General features: G+C 56.5%; 1 protein-coding gene across 1 annotated transcript; it reads left to right on the top strand.

Moving 5' to 3' along the window:
* The first annotated feature begins 1,872 nt into the window (after window positions 1–1,872).
* On the top strand, window positions 1,873–10,737 carry ZNF629 (zinc finger protein 629). The gene is made up of 3 exons (XM_040258639.1): window positions 1,873–2,273; window positions 4,671–4,778; window positions 4,934–10,737. The coding sequence occupies exons 2-3, from the start codon at window positions 4,706–4,708 to the stop codon at window positions 7,465–7,467; spliced, it is 2,607 nt and encodes an 868-aa protein (XP_040114573.1). The 5' UTR covers window positions 1,873–2,273; window positions 4,671–4,705; the 3' UTR covers window positions 7,468–10,737.
* Window positions 10,738–14,184: the final 3,447 nt, after the last annotated feature.

Raw genomic sequence — 14,184 nt, 5'->3', positions numbered from 1 at the left:
GTTGCCACATCTTTGGATTTTCCAAAATTCGAATTTTTATATGAAATGTACCAATTTGGGGGTAATCATTTAACAGTGTGTTTATTTTTGGTTGCACTGGGTCTTCGTTGCTGTGTGGGCTCCTCTCTAGCTGCAGTGTGTGGGTTTCTCATTACAGCGGCTTCTGCTGTTGTGCACAGGCTTGGGTGCAGGTGCTTCAGTAGCTGCAGCACATGGGTTTAGCGGTTGCGGCCCCCAGGCTCTAGAGCACAGGCTCAGTAGTTATAGCACACGAGCTTAGTTGCTCTACAGCGTGGGGGATCTTCCCAGATCAGTCTCTTGCATTGTAAGGCAGATTCTTTACCACTGAGCCACCAAGGAGTCCTGAAAAATACCAATTTTTTAAAGGTAGCAATTTATTCAGTTAAAAAAAAAGAGAGACAAAAATCTTGTAGATCAAATTTACTTCTTTCTGTGAGCCTCTAGGGTACAGCTTTCCTGTCCACCACTGCCCCAGGGCCCGGTCAGACTTTTGTAGCCCTGGGAGGGCTGGAGAGAGCCTTGGAGGTCAGATCTGCCCATCAGCCTTTCTGATTCCATGTGGGCCTCCCTCTCACACGTCCCTCAGAGAGAGGGGGCGAGAGTGGGGACGTCTGTGAATGAATGTGACTGTGCCCTGGAGGATCTGCCCACCTCTGCCCCATCTGTCCAGCTTGGGGATTGATCCAGAAACAGACGGAAGAGGCAGGAGGATGACTTCATTTCGTGCACTGGGCACCTACTACCTGCCAGTTACTGTTCTAGATGGCAGTGATGACAAGAGGCCAGGCCCCTGCCTGGATGGAGCTGATCTTAACCCCAGGAGAGGATGATAGTGTTGGGGTGAAACATGCTGCGAGAAACATAGGGGAAGGGGGCTCAGGAGGAGCAAAGACCCTGAGGTGACAGTGAGGTATCAAAGGTGTCGGAAGCCAAGGATAAGATGGAGATATGGCTGCTAGAGAAGGTGGAAGATGACCGTGCTGATAAGGAAGAGAGGCAAGCCCAGCAGGGCCTCTTGTCCAGCTGGCCACACTCTCTAAACGGCAGACGTAGGCCCAGAGAAGCTGCATCCACTATAGCGATTTCTGACAGTTTGTTCCTCCTCTTTCTCCAGCTCACTCACGTCTCTGAACAGACAGAACTCACGTTCTCCTGTAATTCCTTTGTGTTTAACACACACACACACTCAAACCTTCTGAGTTCTTGAGGGTAGAGAACTTTTGTTCAGCTCTAAGGTCTCCCCACCTTTCTGTTCCCCACAGTGCCCAGAGGTAATAGGCTTCCATATACAAATGTGTTAAATTAAAATAGTGGCATGGCCTCACATCTCACACCTTAGTTTCCTGTCCTGTAAAATGGGGATGATCGTGGATTGGAGTGAGGAGGAAAAGAGATCAAGGCTATAAACATTGGGAGCCCACATAAAATGGCCTTGGGAGGCCACCTAGGTTTTTCTCTTGCTCTGAGCTGGGTGCCCCAGGAGCTACTGGGAAAGGCTCTGGCCCTCCTCCCTCCTGCCACAACCAGGCCTCAGTTTCCTCCTGTAAGGAGAGCTAATTGGGGCCGAAGGGGTGGGCACACACTTGCCAGGGAGGCACAGGTTGCCACAAGTCCCTCCTGGCTGTGCTGGTCCCCTCAGTCCAAATGCTTGCTGCTGTGACTTATTTCAACTAAGCCATTTTTTTTCGTCTGTAGATGTTCCATCTCCAAGTGTGGCCGGCCAGCCCCTGCTCCCAACCCACAACCTAGGCATCCAAGCCCCTTTTGTGGGTCTGAGTCCCAACAAAGGCAGGCCCCAGGGGACCAGCAGCCACCAAATCAGAGCTCGGGCTTTCTGGGAGAGGCAGGCGGAGCCCCTGCGAGATGCAGGGTGGCCAGAAATCTGCAGCCCCTCACTGGCATCTCGGTTCCCCCGAGAACCAGCTCCCACTGGAGACGGAGAGAGGGGTGCCGTCTCCGCCACCTCCCGGCTTCCCCGTCCTCCTTTTTTTCCCAGGCTGTGGGAGGCAAAGGGTTAAATCCCATAGAGCTGATGCTCTGACTCCAGGCTAGAGGGGCCCGGGAAGCTGGGGTCACTTCCTGCTCCGTCCCAGTCACCCTGAACTGGTCCCCGGGTCCTCAGCTTGGGATCACCCCTTGAGAAGGACCCTAGAGTCCTCGGCATCTAGCCCGCCCCCCGAGGCAGGGCATTCAAGGGGTTAAGTCCCCTGGGGCTGGATCCTGCCTTCCGGCCTTTCCCAGACCCCAGAGCCGTGAGTGGGGGACGCCTGGGTTCCCGGGGGGGTGGCCCGGAGAGCCCGGGACGGCCGCTGGGGAACAATGGGGCGCCGGAGGCCGGGGGCCCGGGCCCGGGCGTGAGCCCCCTCCCCTGCCCCCCGGCCGCCCGGGGTAGGGGTGGGGGCCGGGCAGGGGCCGCGAGGGCCGAGGATTCTGGGAAGAGCGCGAGGGTCTGGCTGTGGGGGAGGGGAGGGCGTGAGCATTCTGGGAAGAGGCAATTCGGCCCGGAGGGCCGGGGGCTGGGGCGCCGCGGGGGAGCCGGGAATCCTGGGTGCTCCCGGGGGGCGGGGGAGGGGAGGATGCCGGGCTCGGGGTTGGAGAAAGGAAGGAGGGTCTCGGGGACCGGCGGAGTCCAGGGTCTGGGCCGGTGCGGGCGTGGGGGGACCGGGGCCAGGGTGGCTGCATTCCCGCAGCTGCCTCCATGTCAGGGTCACCCTGGGCCGCTCTCCACACCTTTCTGGGAGGCAGCCTCCTCCTCTTCTGCCCTCCCTCTCCCTTCGCAGTGGGGCTGGCCTGAGGTCGAGGCCCGTGCAGGCCCGAGCACCGCTCACCTCCCTCGGTTTCCCCACTTTCCTGCTCCATGTCGGCCTTGTCATTAACCCTTTCCCTTCTACCCCGGACCGCTGAGTTTGAATTTCTCCAGAGACATCAAGGTACATGCGTGCTCACCTGTCCTCAGCAAACACAGCAGGCCTCTTCAAAATAGGCAGGCACCCCCCAGCTTGGCAGAGGTCCCAGCTGCCACCTCCCCACAGACACTTACGGATGGGGGTGGGGGATTCTCAGAGCCTAAGAAGCTGCAGGGATGAAGAAATTCATTTACTTCCTAAAATCTAACTCCTGTCTCTCCTGGGTTCAGCTAGCTCCTGCTTCAGTTTGGTTACCACCCCACAGCCTCCTCTGGGGTCTTTGCACACGACCACCCAAAGCCCAGGCCCCCACAGGGTCTCTCTTAAGGGTCTAAACTTTGTGGGGAGTTCTCCTCGCACTTAGCGCCTGAGGCCCTGTTCCCTCATCCCGGAATCTTATCACCGTTTTGGGAGTGACAGCTGCCTGTGTTTCACTCTGAGCTCCTGTTCCTCTGCTGCCATCCTCTCCAAAGCACTGGACCAAAGAGCTTCTCTAGGAGTAAGGGGCATCTCATTCATTCATCCAGAATTTACCGAACACCTAGTACGTGTTAGGGATGGAGTACAGCAGCAACAAAAGAGAAAATGGATTAGAAGAAGGGATGCCAGGATGGAACCATAGTGGAAGGCTTCAGCCGGGAGTGTTCTGTTTCTTGTTCAGAGCTCCGGGTTGTCAGGATCCAACCCCTTCTTTCATAGCCAGGGAAACCTTCTGGTCCCAGGAATTTCTCCAGCCTTTTCCCATGGCCAGCAGGCTCTGACTGAGCTGTCTTTCCCCATCTGCCCACGTTTGTGAGTTTCACATGACTTTCAAGGTCGTCTCTCTCTCTTAGAGGCCAGGACATGCCAGACACAGAATCTTGCATTTCTGGTCTTAGCTCTGCCACTTCCCATCCTGTGACCTTGAAGAAATCTCACTGGGCATTGATTTCCTAACCAGGAAAATGGACAACCTGATTCCTGGGTCTCCTCACAGGACTTGGGGGTGAGATGATGAGGACCATAGGGCAGGCACTGCGTCTGCTGGCACATGCCAGGTGGTCTGCATGCATTCATCCTGTCTCTCTTTTCCTTTCCATTTCCCTGTCAAAGTAGTTTCTGCAGAAGCCCGTGATGGCTTTAAACTGCCCCTTCTCCCTACCTCTAGCCCGAGCTTCCTCTTTCTTTCTGTGCTTAGATAACGGAAAGTGCTCCAGTCTTTTGGAAGGCCCTGTCTGTCCCCTCAGGGAAATCAGGGTGGTTATTACTTTTTTTTTTTTTAACTCTTTAAGTGTTCCAGCTAGTCTTGGTTCTCTGTGGGGCTCATAAGCAAAGTTTATTGTTCCCAATTAGCAGCCCCATTAAGGAGGAAAATTAGAGTCTTAATGAGCTTCCTTTGATTAACAAAATAACAGGTTTCCCAGCCTCTGGGCATTGGAGGGGTGGGGTGAGCGCCTCCTTTTCCGTGGGCGTCAGATGCTTCTCCAGCCCCCAGTCTGGGTTCAAAGGGTTATGACTGACGAGCTTTTAATTACACTCTTAAATTCACCTACTTGCTTAGTGGTGATCTTAAGCTCTGGAGCAGAAGGCAGGCCTGCAGGGGGAGGGGGTCGCGGTGAGAACTGAGGCGCAGAATAATGGGGAGGTAGAAGACTACAGTTCACATCAGGAGGAATAAGGGCTGGGGATGGGGCAGATACGGGAGTGGGGGTGGGGGAGTCAAAACAGGCCGGAGCTCAGCTCCCTGCCCCGCCCCACCCCCAGGGTCCCTGGAGCACTGCACAGCCCTGAGTTCCGGGATGGAACCTGAGACGGCGCTCTGGGGCCCAGATCTGCAGGATCCTGGACAGAGCCCGGACGATGCTCACCCAGGTGAGGGACCCAAGAAGAGACAGCGGTCCTGAGGAGAGAGTGGCCCCATTCAGGGAGGGGCGCAGGCTCTGGGAAAAACCCGGGGAGGAGGGAAGTGAGGCCTGCCCCAGGTTCTGAAAGGAGATGGGGGCTGGAGACTCCCTTTCTCTCTGTAGGTGCAGAGAGTGGGAACGAAGAGGAGAACACTCAGCAGGAAAGTTCTGGGGAAGAGGTCATCTTGGGAGATCCAGATGAGAGCCCAGAATTCAAGGACCCATCAGAGATGCCCATGGAGACACCCTCCCAGGATGCCTCCAGCCCCCAAAATGCCCCAGCCCCGCTGGGTCACTCCAGCCCCTCGGACCACCAGACCCCTCTGGACACCCCTACCCCCGAGGTAGTCCCGACCCCGTCAGACTGGACTAAGGCCTGTGAGGCCAGTTGGCAGTGGGGGACTCTGACCACCTGGAACAGCCCCCCGGTGGTCCCGGCCAATGAGCCCAGCCTGCGGGAGCTGGTGCAAGGCCGCCCGGCCGGCGCCGAGAAGCCCTACATTTGCAACGAGTGCGGCAAGAGCTTCAGCCAGTGGTCCAAGCTGCTGCGGCACCAGCGCATCCACACGGGCGAGCGGCCCAACACCTGCTCCGAGTGCGGCAAGAGCTTCACGCAGAGCTCGCACCTGGTGCAGCACCAGCGCACGCACACAGGCGAGAAGCCCTACAAGTGCCCCGACTGCGGCAAGTGCTTCAGCTGGAGCTCCAACCTGGTGCAGCACCAGCGCACGCACACGGGCGAGAAGCCCTACAAGTGCACCGAGTGCGAGAAGGCCTTCACCCAGAGCACCAACCTCATTAAGCACCAGCGCTCGCACACGGGCGAGAAGCCCTACAAGTGCGGCGAGTGCCGGCGGGCCTTCTACCGCAGCTCGGACCTCATCCAGCACCAGGCCACCCACACGGGCGAGAAGCCCTACAAGTGCCCTGAGTGCGGCAAGCGCTTCGGCCAGAACCACAACCTCCTCAAGCACCAGAAGATCCACGCCGGCGAGAAGCCCTACCGCTGCACCGAGTGCGGCAAGAGCTTCATCCAGAGCTCGGAGCTCACCCAGCACCAGCGCACGCACACGGGCGAGAAGCCCTACGAATGCCTGGAGTGCGGCAAGAGCTTCGGCCACAGCTCCACGCTCATCAAGCACCAGCGGACTCACCTGCGCGAGGACCCCTTCAAGTGCCCGGTGTGTGGCAAGACCTTCACGCTGAGCGCCACGCTGCTGCGGCACCAGCGCACGCACACGGGCGAGCGGCCCTACAAGTGCCCTGAGTGCGGCAAGAGCTTCAGCGTCAGCTCCAACCTCATCAACCACCAGCGCATCCACCGCGGCGAGCGGCCCTACATCTGTGCCGACTGCGGCAAGAGCTTCATCATGAGCTCCACCCTCATCCGCCACCAGCGCATCCACACGGGTGAGAAGCCCTACAAGTGCTCCGACTGCGGCAAGAGCTTCATTCGCAGCTCGCACCTGATCCAGCACCGGCGCACGCACACGGGCGAGAAGCCCTACAAGTGCCCCGAGTGCGGCAAGAGCTTCAGCCAGAGCTCCAACCTCATTACGCACGTGCGCACGCACATGGATGAGAACCTTTTCGTGTGCTCCGACTGCGGGAAGGCCTTCTTGGAGGCGCACGAGCTGGAGCAGCATCGGGTGATCCACGAGCGGGGCAAGACCCCGGCCCGAAGAGCTCAGGGCGACGGCCTCCTGGGGCTCGGGGACCCCGCCCTGCTGACCCCACCCCCCGGAGCCAAACCCCACAAGTGTCTGGTCTGCGGGAAGGGGTTCAACGACGAGGGCATCTTCATGCAGCATCAGAGGATCCATATTGGCGAAAACCCCTACAAAAATTCGGACGGCCTCCCCGCCCACCCCGCTCCCAAGTCGCCTCAGTTCCGGTCCCCCAGGCTCCCTTTTGGAGGGAATTCCTTTCCCGGTGCTGCGGAGGGCAGAGCCGACCCGCCCGGACAACCCTTTAAAATGCCCGACGGGCAGGAGAGTTTCAGCCACAGGCTGGGGCTGCCCTCCTCCAAGTCCTACATCTGTTCGCACTGTGGCGAGAGCTTTCTGGATCGCTCGGTGCTCCTCCAGCATCAGGTCACCCACGGCAGCGAAAAGCCCTTTCTCTTTCCCGATTATCGGATTGGCCTCGGGGAGGGGGCGGGGCCCAGTCCCTTCCTCAGTGGAAAGCCCTTTAAATGCCCCGAATGCAAAAAAAGCTTTGCCCTCAGCTCAGAGCTGCTGCTGCACCAGAAAGTCCATGCCGGCGGGAAAGCCCAGAAGAGTCCAGAGCTGGGGAAGAGCTCCTCCGTCCTCTTGGAGCACCTCAGGAGCCCCCTGGGAGCCAGACCCTACAGCTGTTCAGATTGTGGGGCCTCCTTCCTCGATCGCCTGGCTCTCATTCGGCACCAGGAGACCCATACCCGAGAAAAGTCCCCCATACCCGAGGACCCCCTCCCAGAGCCAGCCACCCTGTCCACAAGCCAGGAAGGTGAGGGAGAGGCCCCTGCACCCACAGAGAGCAGCAGCCATGAGGAAGGGGGAAGCCCCAAAACCAGCTTGGAAGAAAAGCCCTATTTGTGCCCCGAGTGTGGAGATGGCTTCACAGAAGTCTCAGCCCTCCTCCTCCATAGGAGCTGCCACCCTGGGGTCACCCTGTAAACAGGGTCTGGAGACCAGAGGCCTCTCTCTCATGAGAGGAACACTGGGTCTCCCCAAAAGTTATGTGGGGAAAGGAGGAAAACCCTATCAGATTGTAGAGAAGAAGAGGATAAAGAATTGTGGGTAAAAGTAGTGCTTTTACATCAGTGATGAATAACCCTTTAAAATTGTTGGTGGGAACCACTTATAAGGCAGTAGAGAAAAACTGTTGGGTTAGAAACCCTATAAATATGTAGGAAAAAAAAAAAGCCCTTTAAGTCTGTAGCAGAAAAACCCTATAAACCATAGTGGATAAAAGCCCTATTAATGGTAGGAAGAGGTCCCAATATGTCTCTAGACAACCCTATAAAACTATCGAAAACCTAGTGAAACTATAGGGTCGGGGAAGCACAGGGAATCTGACAATGGCGTTGACTTGGGAGGAGTGACCCTTAGAAGGTGTAGAAGGACCTCCCATGAACTCAATCCACAGCGTTCTCTCCCCCAAGAGTATGGGAGGGAGCCCGTCTGCCAGAGCCGTGGACGATGACACCAAGGAAAATGCTGGTCTGGGGGAGGAGCGTGGGAATGAGGAGGAAACTTCTGATTCCCCAGAGGAGAAATGACCCAGGAACTAGGAAGAGAAGGTCCAGTTCAAGGCACTGGGGGTTCCCTGGGGGACGAGGGAAGTCTTAGATGATTGTGTGTGAGAGAGGAAGAGGCCCATGGAACTCCTGATCAGAAAGAACCCCCAAAATGGGAAGAAAAAAACATGTCCAGCCTGTTTAAAGGCCAGAGTTTGGGGAGCATAAAAGTTTTAAGTGTAAGGAGACTAGGAAACCACCACAAAAATTTGGAGGGAAGAGCAGGGTAATTTGTTAGAGTGCTTTGAGGAAAGCGAACCAAGGTGGAGAAGCTGTCAAGATGGAACCCAACAAACTCCAGGCTGCCCAGTCCTCCCTGTTTCAGAAGCTTGTCAAACTGCAAGTACAAGCAGATCCTAGCTCAGGCCACCAGAGTTCCCCACATCCCCGAGCCAGGCAGGACACCCCTCCCCAGCTGGGGAACATCTTCGCTGCGAGGCCTCCTCCCTCCTGCCACATTCTCAGGTCTCACTGTCGGGAGGCTTCTCCTGCAATCTAACTGCCATCAGTCCTGAGGCTGTGGCAGCCCGTTTCCTTACATTCTGTCCTCAGAGAGGGAGAAGCCTTGCTAGTCATCCTCCAAAGAATAAATCCCTTCAGAGACACGAGGTCTGTGTGTGGTCAAATTCTGGCCAGACTTCTCTTAAGAGCACCACCTTTGATTCTCTGGCAACAAGGGACAGCAGAATGGCCAGAATCGAGAGCCTGGATTAGCCAGCAACCTGATTTTTAACCTCATTCTCTCATCTGAGCTGTTAGCAAGGCTGCAAGAGGACAAGCCAGCAAGAGGACATGTAGTGATGGGTGTTCAGATGCCCCACAGACTGGACCGTGGGTCCCTGAAGAGTACGCGGAGACCTGACCGCCTTCCTCACCTGGGTACCTGAAGCCTTCTGAGGTTGCAGCAGCCCAGCCCAATTGTGGTCTTGGAAAGAAGACAAGAGTCTACCCACTTGGCTCCTCTCCTCCTTAGCCAGAAACCTTCAGAGAGAGACAGAATGATGAGAAACACTCCCTGGCCAGGCCCGTCTCCTGTCCTCACACACCACGAACAGTGACATACTTTCATTAATCCTGCCAAACCTGCTCCCGTGGTGGGGAATGAGACTGTTGTCCTCTGAAACGGTTGAAGAGCCAAAACTCTTGAAACATCCATAACAAGAACCCCACCCCTTAACCCCAGAGACCCTTAAAGGAGGACAGGACTCCCTGTCCAGAGCTGGGTCCAGAGGAAGTGCACACTGACACCACGTTGGCCCCAGTAATGCGCTGTGGTACAAGTAGAACTGAGATGCCAGGTGGGGAGTCACATCCCTGGAGAGGGTGACCCGGCTTCCTACAAACCTGTGGAAGAGACCTCTGATTCCATTACCTAAAAGTTCAAAAGGTGAAAGTGCTTCACCCTTCATCTGTCCTGTTCCCAAAGGGATGACCCTCAAATTCAAGGACTCAAATCTAGAACACTGTAGGAGGAAAAGCCTAGGCCTGCTGGGGAGAAGGAAAAGGCAGGTCTTGGGGGACTATGGGGAGACCTGATTAATACCTGCATAAAGCCCCACCCACCCAAGTGCCAGGTCAGAAAGCGCCACCAGGAGGGGAGAAGGAGCCTGCCTGCCTCTACTGACAGCATGGACCAAGGAGGCATCCCTCAGGCTGAGGAAGAGGATACCATTCTCCAAGCAGGTTTTTTTTTTTCCTCTAAGATGGCAGCAGAAAGAAAAATCAGTTGTAGAGACAAACCCCTTGTAAAACTAGAAGCAGATCCTCTTGGAAATAGGCCTGAGGAATCAGTCTCCAGAAGGGTCCAGGAGAGCAGCTTTTGGGGCTCAGGGCCAGTCCAGGGGGAAGATGGGTGGTCAAGGCTGACCGAGGACCTTCCCAGGCCTCGGGTGTAGCATACATAGTAGGATGCTCGCATGTCATAGGGTGAGGGCCAGGGGTCTTGGCTGTGGTACCAAATGGACGATGTGGACACAATTAGTTGGGGTCTGGGGTTTCATAGCAAGAAAGGGGGCAGAGTCAGAGACCTTTGGGATGCGACCTGTTCTCTGTTGCCCACCTCCCCAAACTCCTTTAGCCAGCTGCTTTCCTCCCAGAGCGAGCTACATCTTGGGAGGAACTAAGCAGGGAGCAGGCTGGGGGAGGCGGCAGTGTTGAGTCCTTCTGACCAGGTCAGGCCAAGGCCCAGGGGATCGTGGCACTTTCCCACCGGAAGTAAGTCGGGAAGGCAGAGTGTAGCCAAACCCTCCTGTCCAACTCCACGCATGCCTGACTCTTTAGACAGGCCCTCATGGAGGAGCGCAGCACAGGGTCACAGCGTCATTGGTGAAAGCAGAAGGGAGAGTAGAAACTGATCTGAGCTTAGGGTGAAACTTGAAACTGCTATGGATATGGAGGTCAGAAGGGAGCCCGGGAGAACTTGCCGTGAATCCTGAATGGTGGGGAAGCTCGCAACCATCAACCAAGAGGTGGGGTTCCATCACACCTGCCCCTCAGGTGAGCAGCCCCGACTCTTTTGCCCCCACTCATCTGACTTGTCCCCTTGGAGTGAAGAAAGGCCCCACTTTTGAGTATTGTGTGTCAATAGCAGTGTTGTGTCAGCAGTGGTCATGTTGATTAGTTGAAGAGAATAAAGGGAATAAGATTTCCCAGGTGTTTTCTATCTTCTCTTACAAGCTCAGAGCAAGCTGAGAGAGCCCGTTCTCTGCCAGGGCAGGGTCCACATGTAACTCAAAAGCTCAGCTCAGCCCTGTTCCCAGAGGCCGGAAATCTCCATCTGGTGCTTGCTGGTGGGAGCCTGAGGGTTTACAGCTTTAAAATCTATCCTCTTGGGAGACAGGGGGAGAAATGTGCTGAGAAGGTGGCAGAGCCAAGCAGCACAACATGCCGACTTCTGGGTGGCAGCCTGGTGACTTGCACTGGGCTGGCTCAGGGCCAGCTGTGCTGCCTTAGGGAGCCCTCTGGCCATGACGCCCACACCCTTTGCAGACTGCCATGAGGCACAACGCCCAAGATCTAGTTCCAGAAGCTGGCAGCCGCCTCCCCTGGTTCTCCTGGGTCCTGGACTGGGTCCAGCCCTTCCTCCGGACCAGAGCCTCCGAGACCCTGAAGAGAAGTGGGTGGAGACCTAGCTGTCATCTAACTCTCAGGATGTAGCCCATGAGCCCCCAACGTGTGGAGAGGCTGAGGCTAACAGAAGGCTGCCATTTACCTAAGATCTACTGCAAGGAAACCAGAATGACCAGGAGCAAGCTCTGGGTACAACCAAGCCTCTCCTCCCCCACCTTGGGCCTGCCTGGGCCTGGGCCTGGGCTCCACACTGTCTGGGTCAGGCGGGGATGCACCGCCAAATCCTCCTTGCAGGCTTGCCTCAGCACTATCTATCTCCTGGGCCTAGACCTTGCCCTGGCCCAAGTGACTGCTTGAGGCAGCTCTAACCCAGTGCCTGCCTCTGCCCCAGTCTGCTGGGGGCCTCCTGCCCTAGCCAGGAAGCTGTCTCCACACCTTCCCTTTGTCTCTCTAACCCCGACTCCCAAGGCAGGCTCAATTGTCTCTCCTTTCCCTTCTCCATCTGGAAAGCAAGGGATGGGGAAGGGAGAGAGAAGAGGGAATTGCATTTCATGAAGAAGCGAGTAATGAAGGCTATTTTATATTTCCTGGAGACACTGAGGTCCATCAGTACAGGAGTCCTCTGTAAAATGAGGGCACTCCAGAGGAAGAAGACACTGGAGCCCACTGATTCCTTTTTTTTTTTTTATAATTTACTGGGGTGCACTGGGTCTTAATTGCAGGAGGTAAACTCTTGGTTGTGGCATGTGGGATCTAGTTCCCTGACAGGGATTGAACCTGAGCCCCTTGTCTTGGGAGTGCAGAGTCTTAGCCACTGGACCACCAGGCAAGTTCCCCATTGGTTCTTACTTAGCAGAAGAGGTTGGATCCAGGCAGTTACCTGCCACAGCAGCGGGGCAGGAAACTGGCTAGAGGCAGTGACCTGAAGGATGAGGGCAGCAGGAACAGGAAATAGTAAGTGTCGGGGTCAGGGGTAGGGTGGGAGATAGAGGATGCAGAACAGGTGTCAGTTTAGGAGCATAGTGGGGTGTGAACTGAGAAAAGGGAAAAGAGCAGAGGCTGAACTGTGGAGTATCTTGTTGGAGTAACTTGGGGATGACACCACTGGGGGAAAGGGGAATTAAGGAGCATGACATGATCTTAGCTCCATCCTCCAACCCTGGCCATAAATGGTGGCAATTTGGTAAATGATATAGCAGACTGTAGCACCAGAGAGCCCAGGGGAAGTGTTGTGTTTTTTTAATCAAGTTTCAGAGCTTTGCTCTTTTTTAGATGTAAACATTTAATGTGTGTGTGTCACTCAGTCCCATCTAACTCTTTGCAACCCCATGGACTGTAGCTGACCAGGCTGCTCTGTCCATGGAATTCTCCAGGCAATACTGGAGTGGGCAGCCATTCCCTTCTCCACCAAGGGAATTTTTAAGAAGAGTGATTGAAGTCAAATGCTCCACTGGAACCTGTGGCCAATCTCACTGGAACCTGACTAAAACAGGTACCTTTGCCACTAAGGCCAACATCTGCTCAGCCACACAGGCCACCCAAGATCAGGACTGGGCCAGGAGGAGCTTTGACCTCCCCGTCCCAAGAGCCCAGGGTGTCCCAGATACTGAGTTTACTGGTGCTTGGAAGGGATCAGACACACTCCGGGGGAAGGGCCTGCCCAACTCCTACAGCAGATCTTCCCGGTATTGGGCAGGCTCATCCGAAAACCAACATTTGTGAAGAACTTACTGTTCCTCCTGCAGCATCTGTGCTTGCTCTTCCCACAATTCTGGGATTTTTATCCCACTCCCTTAGGCGCAAGCTTGAGAAAGTGGTTTGGTGTCTATTAAGCATGAGGACTCGGAGTTTTTAAGACTCCCCGAGATATGGAGACTGCTTAGGAGAGATATTTGGGGAAGTGACGTAGTCATTTGGATGTGGTAAGGAGCCCACGTGGAGGTGATTCCTGGGATAGAGCTCACAAAGGATTGGCTGATCCCGACCTGCAGCGCTCCTTTCTGAGCCAGACGACATCTCTATGATGCAATAAGCTGCGTTTCCCCCCCCACCCCCAGCCACCACTGCCGGGGGCCGCGGACACTTCCTCGGCGGCCCCATGCCATCCCCCGCCGTGGCTCGTGCCTCGGCGAGCGCGCCCACAGCCGGCAGCCCTACACCGGAAGTCAATGTAGCCCGCGTCTCCGTCTCGGGTCCGACCTGGACCAGCCGCTGCGGCCCCACCGAAACCTTGGGCGCCAGGTGGAGCCCGAAGGCTGACAAGGCCGCGAGCCCCAGCGAAGGTGCGACTCCTGATAAGGCCATGGGGTCGCGCAAGGGGATGATTGCTGACACACCGGCGGCCGCTCCCGTGGCCATGGCTCCAGTTCCAGCGTCAACGCCCAGCCTGGTCATCACCGTCCCGAGCGCGAGCCCCAGCACAGCCTCGGTGAAGGGTCCGGGTGCAGACCCGACAGCACACTGAAGCCACAAGCGCCGCTAGACACGGTTCCCAAGAACGTGGCCAGAGGACGGTGCGAGCCCCAATGAAGGAAGTCACCCGCTGAGGTGTGCTGTCTGTCCATCCGAAGGGGAGGGGTGGGCGAAGCCGCTGGGGAGACATGGCCCAGACTGGGTATACAGGTCTGGCTCTCCTCCGAGGACCTGCCACCAGGTGAAAACATGGGACTACATTTCCCAGAATGCAGCTCGGAGCTCCCGGCTTCCCTGCGGCCAATGATCGCGGGCGGGGCGGGGGGATGTGGCAAGGCGGAGCTGCAGAGATCCAGGGAGTGTCGGCTCTTCCCGGTGGAACAGGAGAGCAAGCTGGCGGCTGAGTGCTGCCCACGACGCTTTCTCCTTGCAGACATGCCCCTCCCACGGGCCCAATCTGGGCCAGGGACAGTATAATAAGCAGGTGCCGGGAGTGGGGTCTGATCTGTGCAGGCCCTCTAGGTTCACTCTCCAGCCAGGGAGGCGCTGGGAGTTAAGTTATAACAGCAAAAATCCGGGACCCGCGTTTACAGCAGGAAGCCTGGCTCTGGAC

Source organism: Oryx dammah, unplaced genomic scaffold (genome assembly GCF_014754425.2).
Source record: "Oryx dammah isolate SB20612 unplaced genomic scaffold, SCBI_Odam_1.1 HiC_scaffold_2, whole genome shotgun sequence".
Classification (NCBI taxonomy): Eukaryota; Metazoa; Chordata; class Mammalia; order Artiodactyla; family Bovidae; genus Oryx; species Oryx dammah.
This window is presented reverse-complemented; position numbering and strand designations above follow the sequence as displayed.